This window comes from Elephantulus edwardii, unplaced genomic scaffold (assembly GCF_000299155.1).
Source record: "Elephantulus edwardii isolate Elephantulus edwardi_28Jun2011 unplaced genomic scaffold, EleEdw1.0 scaffold00180, whole genome shotgun sequence".
NCBI classification, from domain to species: Eukaryota; Metazoa; Chordata; class Mammalia; order Macroscelidea; family Macroscelididae; genus Elephantulus; species Elephantulus edwardii.
The window spans coordinates 3,333,374-3,355,127 of NW_006399930.1; the positions used below are offsets into that span (position 1 = coordinate 3,333,374).

Consider the following 21,754-nt stretch of genomic DNA (forward strand, 5'->3'; position numbering starts at 1 on the left):
TTTGGTGGGAGAGCTGCCTGAGAGAGGGTAAAGGAATTTTTAAAAATAGAATGGAGATGTGGTATATTTACAGTTATACTATGCTGCATCAAAAAGCAAGGAACTCAATATTCAAAATGGGTGACCCTGGAGGACATTATGCTGAGTATCTCAGTCACAAAGGGACAAATACTGCACAGTGCCACTGTTGTAAAACGGGACTGACATCAGGGTTGAGGGAAGATTGAGAAAGATGGAATAAATTATATATACTGCACTGAAACAGATGAGGTAGAGAACTTTTTAAACAACTGTTTAAAAGGGATATGTGATTAGGTATTATTGTCATGACAGGAATCCAGAATGAAAGCTGCATAGTGGAGTGGACTTGGTGGGAGGGATTGTATTAACAATGAAAGAATTTTTCTTTTACTTTTCAAAGAGAAGAGCCAATGGGTGGGGGGAGGTTGGGCAGCAATAAAAGTGCAACAATGAATGAATGAATGAATGGAAATCCAGTCTCTAAACTTTCATTAACATTTTTTTTTTAAAAAGGGGAGGGACTCCCACAAACAAAGGACATGCAGCATTGGGATTTCTGCTGTCAAATCTCTCTTTAAAATGCTAAAGAGTAAGGATTAAGGTGTTTGCTCTCCATGGAAGGTGTGCCTGATTCATGCTATTCTATGTATTTAATAGCTTCATATACACATGTAAGAAAGGCTGCTATGTTATGACAGGAAACTGAAGAACCAATGCCTTTGAACTGTGGTGCTATATATCTCATAGACCATCAAAATAGCAAACAAATTCATCCTGCAGAAACTGCAACCATGGTGTTCCTAAAAAGCCAGGACAGTGACATTTCATCTCACAGATTTTGGAAATATTGTTAGGAAAGGCCAGTTCTGGGAAAAAGATGTCAAGGGTGGAAAGGTGAAGTTGGTAAACAAAAGAGAAGACCTTCAACAAGTCAGGTTGACAGAATGGCTGTAACAATGAACCTACATACATCAGAGATGATGAGGCTAGCACAGGAAGGCACAGATCTATCTGTTCTTCATCGGGTCATTATGAATCATGGTTAACTTGACAGTACTTAAACAAAGAATCATTTAGGAGTTGGTTCTGTGAATAACTAGATGTAGAATATGGACTTTCAAGTTTTCACTCAACCTAATATCCTAAGAATTAGAAATAACTTCTGTATAGAAGGGATGAATACCCAAAACTCCCACCTCACACATCACAGAGACATAATGTATAATAGTTTTATTTCTCATTTTACTATTTTGACATTTTATGCAAATATTTTTTTATCTGAGTAAAAATAGAAAATAACTGCTTTATGTAAAATTACAAAAAAATTTAACCACAAAGAAATACATAATTGTTATTATGACAGTATAATTGTCTTTATTTAAAGAGTAAAAATGTATGCAAAAGTCTTTCTCCCTTTTACAAAAGATTGAGAATATTTTTTTCCTGGCAGCAACTAAAATATCACTATTTTCATACCCTCTAGTTCTGAAGACATTTAACTTAGTCACAGTTTGTTTTGAAATTATGACTTTTAACATTGTGTGCTATTTCAAATAATAAAACACTAACAAATAAATATTAAACACGGTAAGACTCATCCCATATGTTTGGAGGCACACCCTTTAAAGGAGTTATATTTAAGTTTCACTAGTCACGGGAGAAAAACAAAACTTTTCTTTCAAACAGAAATCGATACAAAACTGCATGTGGACAGGTCAATAATGTGAATGCCAACCACAGGCAGTAATTCTGCTTGATTTTTCAATGACAACACACATTTTCAGACATTAGAATAGAGAGATACTTAGGAAAGGTGACTCAATGAAATCACATATGGAAAACAAGTTTTAAAACAAAGGTGAACATTTATTATTTGAGTAATTTTTTCACAATAAGACTATCTAGCTTTCTGACAATTATGACCCGAACAAGGACAAAACCCAATAGCTAAGATGGAACTACAAAGTTAATGAAAGACTTCTTAAATTGACTGGGTAACTTTATCTCATTATTTTACTCAAATTGTGTATAAAAAGATGATCAGAGTGGTGGAGAAGAAAAATGATAAAGCATTTATCATGTATGAGAACTATCTCTGTTCAAAGAACAAGAAAATATAAATGTAATCTATGGGGGGGAGAGAGCAGAGAGAGGTGAAGTATGCATGTTAAAGGAGAAAAGAAACATTGTTTTGAGGCTGGGGCTCTAAAAAGAAATATGGGTATTCTCAGCCTTACAAAAATAGATTTAAGACATAAAAAACATCACCTTGGCTAAAATTTATATTGTCAGGGTGGTACAAAATCTAACTAAAGTTCAAGATTTTAACCTTGATAATGTATCAGGATAATTACTATTTCTCTAATAAACCATGTGACTTGTCAATTACACAAGCCACAACATGTTGGTATGAAATATTTTGCTCCCTAGTTGCTATCTGGAGGTATAGCTTCTATTTTTTCACATTGCTATACAAGATATTCTTGCAATAAAACTGACCAAACTGTAACAAAAATAAGCCTATGTTGGGTTTATTAAAAAAACTCACAAACAGAAGTTAAAAAGTCTAATATTTTCCTGTTAACAGCTTTGAGTCTTAAAGGCCTTTACACAAGAATAGAAATTAGTTGACATTATAGGTAACCTTGAGGAGACTGTTTCAAATTAAGGTTTATGATTACAGAAAAAGTAATCCTAGAGTCCATCTTTTCTCCTTGTTTCCAAGATCCATCCCTCATATGGTTTCTTTCATACCACTTGTTAGCAGTGGTAGCAGCAAGTGCTAACAATCCACCTTGATGATATTCTGGCCTTTTCCTCTTTATTAAAAGTATTAGCTGAGCTTTAATATAAAGCTGATTTAGAATAGATTAAAAGGAAATGATGAAGGCTGTGAGTAAAGTGGAATTCCAGAATCAATCTTTTTTTGTTGTAGGAGGACTGAAAAGCTATGAGCCAGTTTATCATCTCATAATTCATGCATACCTTAAAACAAGTAACAAAAAGACAGGAAAAAAAAAAAAGAAGATATTTCCAGCCATTTCTGTTTAGTGTTAGCTTAAGGAAGATGTAAAAAAAAAAAATGAGTTATTTGATAAATTTTCCTTTTGAATAACTTATGCCTTCAGATACATAGTAAATTATAAATGTTTATATGTATTTGTATACACACACATATAATATTCAAGAAGAAAAAAATTAAGTACATGGAATGTTTTAAGACAGAAAAAGGCCTATGAGTAATTTACTAACGTTTTGAATGGCAAAAACACTGTTGACTGATTTAGAGTCTTCAAAAATATAGTGAATACTTAAGCTGCCTTGTATAATAAACTGGCACTAGAGGGTAATAAAAGGAAAAAGTAAAAAAGGAAGCAAGCCACACCAAACCAAACCAAACTTTTATTTTCTGGCTGAGGTATTTAATCTCTATCAGGTTTTTAAATCTCTGACAGGAAAAACAGAGATCATTTCAGGATTTTTGCAATAGCTGATTTATTAGAATTAAATGCCTCTTTCAAAATAATTTAACTTCTTGGCCTCATATTACGTATAGTCTATACAGCAACTCCTTAAAGTTGGCTTGAGTTAAGCCAGATTTAAATCTGGATCTCTTTCTTCAGCACTGCTCTTCTGCCAGTGCTTCAACTTCTTACTGCCTTTGCTTGCAAATATATAAATTACTTTAATAATGTGATACTCTTAGTTAGTGATTTATTAACATCATTATATTTGAGTATAGCATTTTAGCTCTGCTTGATTAGATGAAAACAGGCACACATGCTTTGGCTGGGAAAAAAAAGTCCATTTTCCAGCTCTATCTAAAGCAACATCTAAAGCAGCAGAGACAGGAAACAGTTACATTTTCAAATACAGTTAGGTCAGACTGTTTCCTGGAGAAATGTCATTTACTTTTCATCTTCAGATGCTACTGGCTATTTTTGGTAGAGCTAGACATTAATACTGACTAGTTTCGCTTTCCTGTCTGTTAACAAACTATCCAACAATGAGCATGTTGCCTTCAAGCTGCAAACACTGTGGTGACCCCCTTAACAGACATATAATCTAAAATATATGCTCAAAGTAAAAAGATCCAAATTCACAAGAGTAGGAAATATTTATATATAATATATATTAAAAAAATCATGCATCAGATTTTACAGTCTAGAAAATAAAGAGATTCAAATTCAGTAATAAAGGTTAGGAGCAATACGTGCTCTAATTATTTAAGAAAGACTGAAGACTCCTGAAAGTTCCTAGGACTCAATTATCCTTTTCTGTTTGTAGAGAAGCAGTTGCCAGGGCCACAGCTGTCACTGGCTGGGCGATTCCATGAAGCTGCATCTTAGCAAGTTTCTTCCGTTCACATTCTGTGACTAAACGGTTCAACTCTGCTGCACTGTATCCAATAAGAGTCTTCAAGTCACAAACAAACTTGTACACAAATCTCTTGCCTTGAACTTTACAAATCATGTCCCCATCATAATAATACCTTTAAAAAGAGAAAAATATATCAGGGTTATATTAAGAATAAAAAATTCACACTTCTTAAAATATTTTAGACTATTTTATAAACAGAACTTAGTGGCATAGTAGGTTAAGAGCTGCTCTGCTATTCCAAAAGCAGGGGTTCAAATCCATCAGCTGCTCTGTGGGATAAAGATGGATAATCTCTTCTGTGATTCACAGCCTCTAAAAAGCCACTGTACGATCAACTATGAATCGGTTCTGCTCAACTGGCAACGATACTGTTTTAAAATAAAATTAAACAAGACAAAACTTTGTGAAACAATGATATAGTTCTTCTTTATCAAAGGTTTTCAAGTCAGAGTAATGCCAAAATTGAAAATCTAGAATCATTATTTAATAGCTTTGTGATTACTGATTGCACAGGCATTATTTGGGATGATGACCAGAAATATTTACTGTTGCTTAGAGACACATTTGACCCAAAATAAAAAACAACCAAAAAAACCCAAAAACACCAAAACCCACATTTGCTGTCATTTGCGGCAACGTGTTAAATAGAATAATCACAAATAATGTTAATTTACCTTAAAAAGCATCTATGTATGCCAGTATTATTACTAGTGTTCTTTAAAACTGCTATTTTAACAATAAGCAAGAAAACACTAGCTTTTTAAAAAAAAAAATTATGTGAAGAAAAAGCGATTGTGACAAAGAAAACTTTTGATGAACAAACCAAATTTTAACCTCAGCTGCTTATTTAATAATACATACATCTAGAACATCTACAAGTTGAATAAGAATGACAGAAGAACAGACGTCTTTGAATTGTGCTCCTAGAGGATACGGAATATCCCATGGACTGTCAAAAGACCAAACAAATATGTCTTAGAGAAAGTTCAGTCAGAGTACTCCTGAAGAGATAAGGATGGATAAATTTCACTTCATATACTTCGGGCATGTTGTTAGAAGAACCAGTGCTTGGAAAAAGGTATCATGCTTGGAAAGGTGAAGGATCATCAAAAGAAGAGAAGACCCTTGACAAGATACATTAACAAAGTGATTTTATCAATGGGCTCAAGTATATCGAAGACAGTGTGAATGAAGAAGGCACAGGACTAAGCAAGTTGCAGGTGCATTGTACAAAGAGATTCTGTGAATCACTACTGACTCAACAGCATGTAACAACATCATCATCTTAAACAGGAAGCCACTTTTTAGAAAGGCTTGCCTTTTAAAAAGGGAATAAATTGCTTACCTTAATGCACGGCTGAGTTTCTCATAGTTCATGGTAGGTTTATTTTTACGCTGTCCCCATTTCTGGGCAACAAGTTCAGGCTGATTTAGCTTGAACTCTCCTTCATCACCAACCCAAGAAATGCAATCCCGAGCATCCTTGTCTGTAAGAAGTTCTAGTAAAAACTGCCATAACTGGATTTGGCCATTGTTTCCTAAAATAACAAGAGGGACAAGCATTATATACCGTACTACACGTGGATTAACATAATGCAAAAGGCATATTTAAGTTCTACAATTAATATCCCAGTTTTATTAGTAACAACAGCCTCTTGATCCAGTTAAGGTTCCTTATGAGCACAATCAAGTGCTCTGGGATTCCCATTCTCCTCAATGTCAGCCACAACTTGTCATGATATAGTCAAATGCCTTGTATAGTCAATAGAGCATAAAAAGACATTCTTCTGGTATTCTTTACTTTCAGCTAGAATCCTTCTGACATCAACAATGATATCCCTGGTGCCACAGCCTCTCCTAAAGCCCGCTTGAACTTCTGGCAATTCCCTATGTACTACCCCAGCTGTTTTTAAATGATCTTCAGCAGTATTCTGCTTGCATGTGATATCAATTATACTGTTCAATAATTTTATACTCAATTAGATCACCCTTCTTGGGAGCAGGAACAAATATGGACCTCTTCTAATCCACTGGCCAGACAGCTGTCCTCCAAATTTCCTGGCATAGATTGGTGAGTGCATCCAACACTGCATCTGTTAATTGAAACATGTCAATTGATATCCCCTCAATTCCTGGGGCCTTATATTTTTGCTAATGCCTTCAATGCAGCTTCTACCTCCTCCTTTATTACCATTGGCTCCTGTTCATATGATACTTCTTGAAATTTTTCAGTGTCAATCAATTCTTTCTGGTACAGTGCCTCTGTGTATTCCCTGCATCTTCTTTCGATGCTTCCTGGGTCATTCACTATATTGCTCACAGGATCTTTCAACATTGTGACACGAGGCTTAAGTTTATTTTTCAGTTCTTTCAGCTTGAGAAATGTAGAGCAAGTGCTTCCTTTCTCATTCTCCAATTCCAGCTCTCTGCACATTCCATTATAATACTCTGTCCTTCCAAGCTGCTCTTTGAAGTCGTCTGTTCAGCTCTTTCACATCAACGTGTTTTCCTTTAGATCTGGCTTCTCAACGTTCCAGTGCAATCTTTAGAATCATTTCTGGCATTTATTTTTATTTTTTCCCTTTCTCCTCTGTTTTTGTAATGACCTTTTGCTTTCTTCATGGATGATATTATCCCACAACTCAACTGGTCTTCCATCACTGGTGTTCAATGCCTCAAACCTATTCTTAAGATGATCATGAAATTCAGATGAATTGATTCAAGATCATATCTTGGTTCCTGTGGACTTAGCACTTGTTGCGAAGATCAACGAATGCAGCCTTGAGTATGGAATGCGTCTTAATATTAAGAAAACAAAGATTCTTACCACTAGACCAATAGGCAGTGTCATGAAAATGAAGGGGTGACGGAAACTGTCAACAGCTTCATCTTCCTTGGATCTACAATTAATATCCTTGGTACCAGCAGTCAGAAAATAAGGAGACACACTGTACTGGGAAAATCTGCAGTTAGGGACCTTTCCAAGTTATTGAGGAGTAGTGATGTCAGTTTGAAGACTAAGGTGTATCTGATTAAGGCCATAGTCTTTTGATAACTAGCTACACATCCGAGACCTGGACAATGAATAAGGATAAAAAAAAAAAAAAAGAACTGACGCCTCTGAGCTGTGGTGTTGAGAAGAACACAGAATATCCCATGGACGGAAAAGAGAACGAACAGATATATCTTGGAGAGGGTGCAGATAAAGTGCCCTTTGGAGGCAAGAATGATGAGGCTTCGCCTCACATACTTTAGACATGTGGCTAGGTGGTTCTATTCCTTGGGAGAGAGACATGATGCTGGGAAGGGTGGAGTGTTGGTGAAGGAGAGGAAGACCCTCAACCAGGTGGATTAACAAGATGACAGCTGCAATGGGCTCTTGTGTGTCAAGAAGTGTGAGGATGGCATAGGACAGGGCTATGTTTAGATCTTTTGTTCACAGGGTCACAATGAGTCATATTCAACTTGATAGTACCTAACAGCAGCAACTCAGTAACAAAATTTTTTAATAAATGTCTAAGAACAGCCAGAGTATAGTCCACAGTCACAAGTCCATGTATGAAATAACCAAAATATACTTGAGAAATTTTATTATTAACAGATGACAATGCGAAAATACCTGTTCTATTCCCAGGTGAACTTCTATCTTCTCCTGAAATCCTCGGTGCTCTTTGCACTTTAGTTGCCTTTGTACTATTATTTATAAGTTTAATGGTAGTTGGTGTAGCAGACTGTACTGAAGCGGGAATAATTTGCACAGCTGTAAGAAGAAACAAAGGAAAAATATTTTTTACCTCCTGCAATGTAAGCAATAAAAAATTGCTGAAAGACATTAAATGTAATCAGTTTTGCTAATACTTACAGAAAAGAACACTGCCAAAAAAAGTTAATCCCTAATAGCTTCTAACAAAATCACAGAAAAATTCAGAAGTAGTAGTATGCTATTTTCATTAGTTTACACTGGAGAAAATGTAGACAGATAGGAACTCACACTCTACTAATGATTATTGTAAAAATTCACATTATCACTCTGAGAAACACTGTGGGAAAATTTAGCAAGATGACAAAGTGGAAACCCTATATAACTAGAGCATTTCACTCATGTTCAGTAACTCACAGAACAGCATTTTTATGAACAATAAAAATTAGAAATTAAGAATCAATCAATGGAAAAGGTATATTCATTCAATGGAATACAATACAGGAGTAAAAATGGAATGGACTAGAACTGAAAAGTATTAACATGTGAAAGGCTCTGAATGTTTAAAAAATCCTCCAAAAACATTAAACACATTGACAGTACAATAAAGTTTATGGGTTACATAACTTATGTAACCTATAAACGCTTTATTGTACTGCCACATAGTTAGACAGCCTGTGGTAATAAAGAAAATGGGATCTAAACTCAGTAAATGTACATTTTTTCTATTCTGTGGTCTACATAGGTGGTATACATAGATAACTACTGGTTATTCTGTATATCAGAAAAAGTTTAGTAAGATTTTTAAAAAGAATTTTTTTACCACTTTGCAGTACACCAATTTTAAAATATTAATTTTAAAACGAGAAAATGTATATATTAGTAAGAACAAATACTCACGCTGATCAATTGTAACTATTTCATTCATCTGTTGTTCTTGGCTTGCCAATACATCTGAATAATATAAGAAAAATTTACTTCATTTAAAAAACGGAAATGCAAACCCATTCAGTAAAATTAAAATAAGAAATACAATTCCTTCTTACAAATGGAACTACACAATTAAAGCAAAAAATAAATAAGTACATCATTAAATAACTGAAAGTTACTGGCACATATTGGAAACCACATATTACATGAGCAAGTCTGCTGCAAAAGACCTCCCTGAAATAATATAAAACAAAGTTGTCACTTCTATAACCAAGATGCATCTGACTCAAGGCATAGTTCTTTTCAATTGACTCAATAAATGAGATAACTGGAAAATGGATAATGAGAAGAACTTAGGCATTTGAATTATGGTATTGATGAAGAATACTGAATATACTATGACCAGAAGAATGAAGAAATTTGTTTTTAAAGACATAGAACAGAATGTTCCTATGAAGCAAAACCAATCTACTTCAGGTAAGTTATCAGGAAATGGCCAGGTCCTAGAGGAGGACACTTGATGGAGGAGGATGCCTGATAAAATAGAGGGTCAATGAAAACAAGGAAGCCTCTCAATAGGTTGGACTGATACAGTGCCACAACAAGCAATGACTACGAGGATGGCATAGGATCATCTGTTGGTCCTAGATGTTCTGTTGTACATTTAGGCTCAACCAGAACAGATATGACAAAGGAAGGTGTATATGAAAAATACTTGTTTATTTTAGTGCTAAAAAAAATTCTGCTTGGAGAATCATTATTTTCTATTATAGATATAATAGTTGTTACTAGGATCTCTATCTAAGTACGACTATCCAGAACTATGGAAAAACATGAACATGTGCTACTCTGCAATTATTTACATAAAAATTTTTCACGAAAAGAGCTCACTGGTCCTTCGGATAATCTAAGATAACCTGTCATATACTAAACTATGCTGACATTAACTTTTCAATAAACTGCTTTAATTTATATATAATGCCCCTCCTTTAAAAAACAGCAACATTTTCAACAAATTGGAAGCTGGCCTAAATGTCACAGTTAAATGAAATAACAAGCATAAAAATACCATTCTCAACAGAACAGCCACATTTAATGAGTCTTTAACTCTTTCACAGAACTATTAATCAGCAGTTCTTCCCTATTCAGACACTAATCTTTAGCTCTCAAATAAGAGTTGTTTTTCAAGTCTCTATTACTTCAACCGAAAAAGCAAATATTCTGTGATAACTGTGGGGGCCTGGGCAACCCTCTCCTCAAGAGATTCTAAGTAAGAGTGCTATACCATGTACTTCCAGAAACACAAAGCTGAGAAAAAAGTCCTTACTATAATATCGCAGCTTGCTTTGGAGGCTCTAGGCTTGGAGATTTAATAATTACATGAAATTAGCCTCAGGTAGATCTGGGTTTAAAAAAATCTCTTATCTATTAACTGTCTGATCGTGGTAAATTAATCCACCTAAAGGTCTGTTACTGTCTAGTTGAGTCTAACCCACAGCAACCCTAAAGATAAAGTAGAAGGGCCCACAACTTTTCCAAGGCTATCCTTTTTACAGAAGCTGAGTGCTACATCTTTTTCCATAGAACAGTTTTAATGTTGGTACCAATACACAGTGATCCTTTATCATGTTTCCAAAGCTAAAAACAGAAACTGGAGGAGATTGCGTATTTCTACTATGAAGGTGTCGGTTGCAAAGCCATTGTGTTAGCAACAAGCCTCCCTATGGACTATACCTTCTAGCTCCCTGCTGAGCCACTGCTGCTTCTTGTCAGGTAGCATCAAATCGACTACAACTCACAGTGACCTTACGAACAACAGAGCTGAACACTGCCCATCCTTTTGTTATCCTCAGGATCTAATATATTTGAACCCACTGATCAACACAAATGCCTCTGCATAATGAATAAAACACAGGTCAACAACTTTCTGGATTCTCTGCTTTCAGCCAACATTCATCTGACATCAAAACTATGGTTAGCTCCTGGTCTTGTTTTGACTGCTGATTATTGAGCTTCTCTATCGACTCTCTCCAATAATGAGGTCAATCTGACTCCTGTGCAGTCCACCACACGAGGTCCATGTGTATACTCGCTGTTTATGAACATGTCAAGATCTACCCTGAAGTACAGTACTGTTAAACTATAGAATTCTATCTATATGCATATAAGGAAGATCTGCCAATACAACTATTATTCAAATATACCCTATACAACTATTTTTCAAACATACACACCAACCACAAAAGCCAAAGATGAAGAAATGGAGGACTTCTACCAACTTCTGCAGTCTGATATTGATTAAACACACAACCAAGATGCATTAACAATAACTGGTGACTGGAATGCAGATGTTGGAAACAAAGGAGGACTGTCAGTTGGAAAATACAGACTTGGTAACAGAAATGAGGCTGGAGATAGCATGTTAGAATTCTGTACTTTAATGATTAATTCACTGGGTTAATCAATTCAGTGGGTTCAAACTGCTGATCCTCTGGCTATCAAGCACTCAACTACTGTGCCTACAGTACTACTTTAATCAGCACCAGTTAACAAGAGATTTCCTCATCTTTAAATAACACACTCCAACCTACTTTGTCATGGAGTTGTAAAGATGATGAAGAGGTCAACCTGCCCAGTATTATTTAAGAGATTACTGAAAGGGAGTTCTGGTGGCCTAGTGGCAAGAAGCTGCACTGCAATCCCAGAGGTATGCGGTTCAAATTCACCATAAGCTCTGCTGGAGAAGGAAGGATAATCTCTTCCTGTACCAGTCTTATCTGATTTGACGGTACATACACAAAAAGTAACAAAAATTTAAAAAAAAAACACACACACACAAAAAAAAAACTGAAAAGGAATAGGAGTAAGGTGTTGAGTTAATAAATTCTGAACAGGAACCAATTCCTTTTAAACATATGCTGTAGCCTTCACACTAGCAGAAGAGCCAGGGTGCTGGATAATGCTCAAATGTCTCTATCTGTGGAAGTGGGGCTTGAGAATTATTCTGCCATAGTCTGCTAAACCATCTTTCTAGACTGTGCATAAAAATTCCAAAGCATTTGGATAGACAAACAGGGAATTCCCTGCAGTGCTTTAAACTGTGGTCTTTGTTGATTTTTTTCCAAGAAAAGAGCAGTTTTTCTGAACAAAATGACATGGAAAAGAGTCACAAGATAGCTTTGCTAAAGATACTTGGAAAAGTCAGTTAAGGAGCTTTACAGTGTAGAAAGCATTTAGCAGAATAAGAAAAAGGCAATCACAATAAAGTACCAACTTGAAATAAGCAATGAATACCATGAGCATGGGCAAAATCAATCTTTGTCCAGTCTCAAGAGTTCCAATACAAATATATTTCCATAAACATGATTCATATGTTAAGAATCTGAAACAATTCAGAATTTATTTAGCTGCAGAGAAAATTCATGACACTAAAACTGAGCCTTCAACCAGAACACTCAACTTATTTATCTACTAATCATTGAACTGGTTAAGAAATAAATTCCATCTACGGAATCAACACTAATTTTTTCAACTCAACTCATGAATAGGAACAGACGCATAGATGACCCTCTGGGGGGCTTTCAGAGGCTGTAACTTTCAGGGTAGAAAGTTGCCCATCTTTCTCCCATGAAGCTGGTGGATTCAAAACACTTACCTCTGCATTGGCAGGACAACTCCCTAACAAGTAGGCCAGCAGGGCTCCCTAGAAGTCTTTTAAAGTCACAGTTACGTCTTTCCTTTTTAACAACGAGAGTAATTGCACAGAGACATAGGGAGAAAGACACTCTCTAGAATTCATTTTGTATCTACAGCAGACTGTGAACTCTGGACAGAAATTCCAAGAATTCAAATTATTGTGGAAAATCTCCCAACTAGCTATCTCTCCTTTCAGAATATACAATAAAACAACATTTTCATCCATATCCATTAAAAAAAAAATCTTAATTCTTTGTTAATTTCTTAAAATATAGTCATAAAAAAACCTGCAACACTACATCATAATATCTGTGAAGAACCACCACAACAATGAACACCAGAGGCTCACAAATCAAGATGACTGGCTGCATCTCTTATCTTTTCCTAAAATCCCATTCAATTAGCAGTTTAAAAAAAATTAACTGTATTACTTGGAAGCAGGAGCGGCATCCGCTTCCTTAACAACATGCCTCTGGAAACGCCATGGACTTGGATAAATAATGATAGTTATAGAAAGGCTTTACACCTTTTTGTACACAGGGTCGCTATGAGTCATGCTCAACGGTAAACAAGAAGAACTAATCCTATGGATTACAACAGGGTAATCATGTTATGCCCAAGATTACGAAGAGCAGTGTTGACCAGACAGCAGCTAAGACACCATACAGAAGTAATGATTTGTAGAGCTGGTATGAGATTAGTAAGATAATGCACATAAATCTCTTAGCATATCCTACATTTAACAAGTATTAAGCACTGTAATTATCAATGAACAACTGAGATGAAAATAAAGTTAAAAGAAATACAATTTAACTTAAATTACTACAAGAATAGGTAAGTTTGATTTCATACATTTTCGAAGAAGTTCCAGGTGACTCCAGAGAATTTCTCCCCGAGGAACTCGTTGAAAAAAATCTTCTTGATTGAGACTACATAATTCTCTTCCTGAAATGTTGAGCGTGCTGAGGTCTATATCAGTCATGCTGAATTCCTTCATTACCCAGACTACCCAATGCAGGACCTGGTCTGTGGACCACTGTATAGGATCTAAGGGGGGGGAAAAAAAAGTATTAGCTTGTTTAACACACAAGCTCACAGGCACACACATGTAAAATCTAAAAAGGATTACTTCCTCCCCAAATAAGTGTGGTAAACTTACTATCTCTCAGTATTTATACTTGTTCAAATTCAATGTGAATGAGTCTCATACATTTTTATCTCCCACCTAAATCTTGTACACATGCAACTATCCTCTAGCTCCCTCCAATTGTGTATCTCAGTATAACTACAAAATAAAGTATTATGAATATTTAAAAGATGTAACAAATTTACATTAAGTACTCTGGTGGCATAGTTTGTACGGTGTTGTAGTGAAACCAAAAGGCTACATCTCTTTAGGAGTTGTGGAGTCTTCCAGATTTTTTTGGTGGATAAAGACGGGCAGTCTCCTTTCATTACAATATATAGTCTCAGAAACCTGATGGAGGGTTGCTGTAAATCAAAACTGATTTGAACAAGGAACTCATGAAATACTATGCTAACTAGATAACCCTAGATGACATTATGCTGAGTGAAATATCTCAGTCACAAAAGGACAAATATTGCATAGGGCCACTACTGTAAAACAGGACAGATATTGGGGTTGAGGGAAAACAGAGAAGAAGGGGAGGAAGGATGTATACAGCATTGCAACAGATGAGGGAGAGAACTGTTTAAAAGGGATATATGATTAGGTATTATTGTCATGATAGGAGTCTAGAATGAAGGCTGCACAGTGCAGTGAACTTGGGGGGAGGGATTGCATAGGAATGAGTTTTTCTTTTACTTATCAAGGAGAAAAGTGAATTGGTGGGGAGGAGGTGGGCAGGGAGAAAAGTGCAATAATGAATGACTGGAAACTTTAAGTCTCTGTAAACTTTCACTAAAATTAATAAAAATAAAAAAAAATCCTGATTTGAAAGTAATGACTTCTTTACTTGGCTAACCTTTACTTTCAGGACACTCTAGTGTTCTAGTGAATAAGAAAGCACCAAAAGGGGCAGCACCTCTTTGGTGGTTCAAATCCACCTCCATCAGACAAAAATAAGACAATCTACTTTCATTTGCATCCAACATCTGAGAACCTACCTGCTGAAGGGTCAAGTTTGTATCAGTTCAACTGAGTGGCAATAAGTTGTGTCACCCAAACTTGATAATCTAGAATAATACTTGAAACTTCCTTCAATCTCCTGCTTTCCTCATAAAACTCGGTAACACAGCTGTATCACTGCTTTTATCCAAATCTTCTTTCCAATGTTAGAGAACTCATCTAGTCTACTATCGACATGTCACATGTAAAATTATGATAGTATGTTCTGGTTTCTTTTCAGTCCCCACTTGTTTCAAACATGCAATATCAAAACTCACTGCTGTCCTCACTGCTGTCCAGTCAGTTCTGACTCACAACAACCCGCCATGATGTTTTCCAAGGCTCTAATTAGTAACAAGAGAACACTCACCTTTCTCTGGTGGAACAACTAACAGATTCAAATGACTTAAAGACACATAAAACTTACTATAATTTCTTATCCTCCAAATAGTCTGTTTACTCATATTTACCCCACTTTACTAAGTTTTTGCACATTTCCTGTCTGCACAATTTTGCTACAAGCCACTGCGATTCCAATACCTTATTTTCTCTGCATTGTTAACAGCTTAAAAATTTGTAACCTTCATGGCAATTATCTCTTCATCTATCCTCGTCCTTTCAACTACACTTTGAGAACCCCAAGGGTAGGAATTTTTTTATTTTCATATTTCTTTGCATTCCTAATCCTTAGGAAAAGTATCTGTTACAGCTCAATTAAAAATAAGATATTACAGAAAATCAGTATTCTTCCCCAAAATGGTTCCATTTAAACAGATAATTTAGTGTGTCTTCTATGTAAAATTGTATTATTATATTTTATAACTAACATGTAATTATCTATTTAATTACCATAGGGGATCCCAAGGCGTTCCTGTTCTTTCCTATAACCTTCCAGTGCAGCTGCCCATCTTGTCACTTGTTCCGAGGTTTCATCTGAAATGGTGGTAATGTGTTTTGTGCCATCCAAGGTGATCACTTGAGCTTCTTCAACAAGATGTGCTTCAGCTTCAGCATGATGGGCATCTGGATCAATAACTACTTCAACAGTTTCCGCAGGTTTAACAATTTCAAGGATGTTTAGCTTGGGCTCAATTCCTTGACAAGATTAAGAACAAAAATGTAAATTTAAATGAAAGGCCATAAAATAAAAATATCTATCGTCTAATGTGTATGTTCTCGAGTGGAAACAAACAGCATGGGGGGAAAGACACTGCAAATATTTCAGCATCATGTGTAGAGAATTTAATAGATTTCTTGATAATAACACAATGACAACTCATTGTCAAAGAATAAAAAATTCTACAGATAATGTACTGTGTTCAAACTTCTACAGATAACACTGTTATGCCAACACTGATTTCCTAATTTTTATAATTCATGTAATTACTTAACTACGGTCATGCAAAACGTTTTTTAAAAAGAAAAGCACAGGGAGCTCTGGTGGCCTAGTGGCAAGAAGCTGCACTGCAATTCCAGAGGTACACATTTTGAATCCACCAGATGCTCTGCTGGAGAAGGAGGGAAAATCTCTTCCTGTACCAGTCAGATCCAATTTGACAGTACACACACAAAAAATAGTAATTGTTTTTTAAAAAAAGCAATATACACACACACTGACATATTTAGAAACAGAAGGCAGATCTCAAGTTTGCAACGTAACACTAAACAATTTTAAAAAATTATACATGGGAGAAAGAAATAGAATAAAGCAAATGGAATAAAAATTAGTCTGAGGTAGCTGGGTGTTGGTATCCAGGAATACCTTTACTATTACTACAACTTTTCTGTAAATAAAAAATGATTAACATACAGCCCACACACAAACACATGCTACAAACATTAAGAATAAGAAAAAAATGCCTGGAATAAAATCCGAAAACTGTATCAGATAAAATATAAAAAATTAAATTCACATCACTGAATTTTTATTTTCAACTGAATGAAGGAAACCCAAATCCACAAGCTATTCAAGTTCCCATAACTTTTAAATTTCTACAGAAAAGATAAGAAATGTGTAAATGACCTATTATTATACATACTCCTCAGTATCTATAATAAATTAGTGTTTAAGAACGTGTTAAAAGCTAAGACATTATGCTAACCTAAAGGTGGCATCTTCTCTGGCGGTCTGAATCCACCAGCAGCTCCATGGGGAAAAAAAGAGAGGCCATCTCCATCCCTGTTATTTATAGTCACCAAAACCCCGCTAAGCTTCAGCTATGACTCTATGGCAGTGACTTTTTTATTTGTTGTGCTCACTGAAGCTGCAACAACCAAAAGTTAATAGACGTGTATTTGAAAGAAAAACGGAATTCAGCTTTAATCTCCTGTGAGAACAAGTATTAAAAGAAAATATACTGCTGTCATTTATCAGGTGGTGTAAATAAGTCATTTTCAGAGACATGGTAAAAAAACATTCCGAATTTTCAGATCAACCGATCAATCAATCAACTGACCAACCAACTGACACAATAAAAACATTCAGAATTTTCAGATCAACCAACCAACCAACCAACCAACCAACCAACCAACCAACCAACCAACCAACCAACCAACCAATAAAGCTCCTCTCCTAAATTAAAGTCCTTTGAGGAATCCTCCACTGTGAGCTCTAGTGGCCTAGTGGTAAAAACTTGTGGTGCAACCCCAAAGGCATGTCGTTTGAATCCACCAGTTGCTCTTTGGAGAGAAGACGGGCAACATCCTCCCATTACTGTCTCTTTCAGAGACCCTGCTGAAGGGTCAGCTATAGGTTGGTTCTGATAGTAAACAATAATCCTCAACTGAAATTCTACCAGGTTACCTCTTCCTAAATATATCTGTATTGAGCAGCTTTTAAAGAGAAAAGCAATGAACTCTTACTCCTAACAGTCAGCCACATAACAATTAAAGAGCAAAAGACCAGCAGTAAGACAACTAGAATCTCCAACAATCTCAGGAAAACTTTGGTTTATGATACCCAACTGTAAGCAACAGAGTATCTACAAAAACATTTGAAAATGTATTAGTTATTCCAACAACCAGTTATAAAACCAAAATTCTACCTTTCTAAAAGGGTTTCCTATTTTTCTTACTTGTATGATATATAAGATTAGTGCAATGGTTGAACCATTCTCCGCAAATTCCTTTCTGGGATAATTTGCTGATAATGGATTTCATTGAAGCCAGGAGTCACAGTCATACATGAATGAGGTTCATGAAATATTAGCATAAGACTTCTTTTTGGAAATGAGTGAAAAGATGGCTAATAGGTACAAAGTTTCCATTTTTCGGTTATGTGGATCACTGTATAGACAGGATAGGTCTTAGATAACAAAACAGGTACAGTTCATTGTATAGCCTTCAGATTTTGGATCTCTCAGATTATGACAAGGCAGCAGTGTGGCTGCTAGCACTATATTGGAAAGAAAGCAGTGTGGCAAGTCGGCTGAAACTTGATTCTCTGCGTCTCTCTATGATTTGCTTTTTGATGTTCTTAGGTTTCATTGTCTCAACTCTGACTCATAGTGACGTTTGTTGCGGTTGCTGTTAGGTGCCATTGAGTACGACTCACAGCAAGCCTATGAACAGAAGAAGTGAATCCTGTTCTGCCCTGAGCCATCCTCACACTTCCTGACACACAAGAGCCCACTGTAGCAGTCACCATGTCAATGACCCTATGTGTAACAAAACACTGTTTGAGTCAATGTCACCCTCGTAATTTCTGCTGTGGTCAAGGCCACTGTTGCATCCATCATGTGACTCTATATCTCAAGAGGCTTGTTATTTTTCACTAATCTTCTACCAAGTGTGATGTCTTTCTCTAGGAACTGACCCTTCCTGATAACATGCACAGTTACAGCTAGAGTTTGTATAAAAGTTGGAAACAACTTCTCCTGCTATGTGCTAACAAAGAACATCTGCCAATAAACCAGCTTTGGCTATTCCAATGTTCGATAAATGTTAAGAAGCTAACTGTTGGAACTTTCTTTGTAAGGTTCTGAAAGGACTAATTTTTCTAACCCAAACATGACACTATCTTTATAACTGATTCCAATAGTGGTGCTACTATTTTCCACAGCATATTCAACTTGAAAAACTTTCTCATCAGATGAGGGGAATGCAGAGGCTGACAGATCATAATTGGTACAGATAGAGCTCACAGTGCAAAGAGAATTGGAACACTAGATGACTTCAAGTCTAAAGCAAAGTGACTTCCTGACTGTTTCCGCTGTAGGTACTGATTGTGGATCCAAGTAAAATTAAATCCTTGACAACTTCAATCTTTTTCTCTGCTTATTATGGTAGTATCAGTCCTATTGTAAGGATTTTTGTTTTCTGATACTGAAGTGTAATCCACATGGAAATCTGTAGTCTCTGAGCTTCTTCATTAAGTGATTCAAGTCGTCTTTACTTTCTGCAACCAAGATTGTGTCATCTGCATTTCTCACGTCATTGATCACTCTTCTCCATTCTAATACCACATTCTTCAGTTTCTTATTCGGTCAGTATTTATACTGAATTGGTCTCATAAAAGGACAAAACCCAATGTAAACCTTTCCTGATTTAATTCGGTATACCCTTGTTCTGTCAAATATTGTTTGCTGTTGTACATATAGGTCCCATCCAAGCACAATTAAGTGTCTTGGAATTCTAATTCACTGCAATGATATCCATTAATTAAGACCGACATAGTCAAATGCTTTTGCAGAGTAAATAAAACACAACTAAGTATCTTCCTGGTATTCTCTGCTTTCAAAAAAGATCCAACTAATATCAGTAATGATATCCCTTTTCTCACATACCCTTCTGCTTGTTAACATCCCTTAATATATCTTTTTCTGATTAAACTAGTGAATTCATTACACTGTTACTCCCTAGCAGATATAAAACAAAATCATGCATATCTGGTTTATATAATCACATTCATTTATACAACTTTTCAAACACTTAAAGGTTAAAAAAGCACACCTGTGTTATCATACATTAGTGAACTTTTAAAATAACTGTTACTAATAGGATCTTACCTTGATAAGAAATAACCTGTACACTAAGCTGTACGGTCCCATCTGTTTTCACCCCTTGGTCAAACAAACTCCGTTCAGGATCCAACTGCATATAGGTAAAACACATAATATTATTTTAGCTTACTTAACAGATTAAGGCTCTGCCTTTAGTTTACAATACAAAGATTTACCAAACAGGACAATTACTGAAACACACTAATTGGAAAAAAACACATTTATCTATTCAAATTGTCATATCATTAATTCTTTGCCAAAATTGAAACTATTTTAACCACTGATGTCGAGGTTAATATACTTAACAAATTTACTCTGTCATATTTTTTTGTGGCTTTGAAGTCTTATTTTATATTCAAAACTTTTCCAAAAGGAAATTATTCATTCTGCAATGTTATGTCTTTAACATAAAAGATAATGTTGTCTAAGTCCATTCATATATTTTTACTAAATTTTATCTAAGTCCATTCACATATTTTTACTCTGTCTTCCTTATCACTGATGGTACACAAGTTCAAAATCAGGTTTAACTCTGTAGATAATAAAAAGTATAAACCTTACTCCCTGACTTGCACTTTATAGCCACAGTTTTACAGTTTTTTCCCGCAGTAGTGCTTTTTGTTGTTGTTGTTCTTACTGTGATATTAAGAGCTTAGTGTGCAAAATGGCTTTCCTAGCCATTAAATTTGACTTTGCCACATTCATGGGTGGGAATATGAGCATAGTGCATATTGCCTATCCACAAGGGGATTGGCTAGTCTCGCCATTAAATTGAGCAGGTCTAGCAGCAGCAGAAGGAAGGAATCTCCCTTCCGGAGGACCTATGGGAGTAGCAGCCACAGCGGAGAACTAGAGACCTGGCATTAGACAGAGACTCAGAGAACTGGCATGAGATGGGACCTTGCTACACCACTGGAACTGGAGCTGAGACTCTTTGTCCAAGTTTATTAGACAACTGAGGGAGGTGGGAGTAGGTAGGGCATAATTCGCACGACTGAAAACTTTGCAACACTGGAGGCTCAAGGCTGAGGTGTCTGCAAACACATGTCAGAAGTTGTCCTGACTGAGTGCCTGTATTCTGCTACTAAGCTGAAACAGAACCTCTTAACTTCCCCACTGTGTTTCTGTTTGCTACTGCATTAGATTTTGAACCCAGTAAAGCAGTAAGATTGGTGATGAGAGGCGTATAAAGAGGTTCAGGAGCATAAGAGACATATGTAGCCTCACAGGAATAGGTTTTGTATTGTTGATACTGTTAACAGGGACAGTTGCCCTTTGTGAAGTTGGCACAGGTCAGATATGGCTGTCCCCATGTGGCTTTCACTCTTTTTACACTCAAAATGTTATTTCTTATAACAGTAAACTGATGCCAAAAGAAGTAATTCTTATCCCACACATTTTATATCATCAGCTTAAAAAAGGTTTGCATTAAAATGATCTTAATATACACTGACAACTAATGTCTATCTGCAGCAGTAGATACAAAAGCTTTCTCCAGTCTCAATCCCAGAAATTTGGTCAAAATGTGATTATTGTATACATCAAGTTTTCTAAGCTCTGGTGATCTAGTAGGTCGGAGTTGCAAGGTCAACCCAAAAGGTTGTTAGAATCTACCAGCTGCTCTGAAGAGAAAGATGGGCAAGCTCTTCTCAGGTGACTTAAAGCCTCTGAAAATCCACAGGAGAGTTTTCTATGAATTGGGTTTGGATTTAATAGCATAGATCAGCCAACAATATATATATATACAATGTAAATGAATAGGTGCCCAACCTAAACAGAAACAAATGGCATAACCAAATTCAATGGCAGACAACTCAAGTATGGCAGTTTAGCTTTATGCCTGACACTCAAAAACACTCTCTCCTTTACATCTGTGGAAAGAACTGCTAGAGAAGCTCA

General features: G+C 35.9%; 1 protein-coding gene across 1 annotated transcript in view; it reads right to left on the minus strand.

Moving 5' to 3' along the window:
* Positions 1–3,259: 3,259 nt before the first annotated feature.
* The window catches only part of GABPA (GA binding protein transcription factor, alpha subunit 60kDa), a 33,750-nt gene continuing 15,255 nt past the window's right edge, over positions 3,260–21,754 (minus strand). The window contains exons 4-10 of the mRNA XM_006896036.1: positions 19,862–19,946; positions 15,705–15,950; positions 13,580–13,774; positions 9,002–9,055; positions 8,021–8,161; positions 5,747–5,939; positions 3,260–4,513 (exon numbers count right to left, since the gene is read on the minus strand). Of these exons, the coding sequence (XP_006896098.1) occupies positions 4,285–4,513; positions 5,747–5,939; positions 8,021–8,161; positions 9,002–9,055; positions 13,580–13,774; positions 15,705–15,950; positions 19,862–19,946 (1,143 nt within the window). The 3' untranslated portion in view covers positions 3,260–4,284. The remainder of the gene's footprint in view (positions 4,514–5,746; positions 5,940–8,020; positions 8,162–9,001; positions 9,056–13,579; positions 13,775–15,704; positions 15,951–19,861; positions 19,947–21,754) is intronic.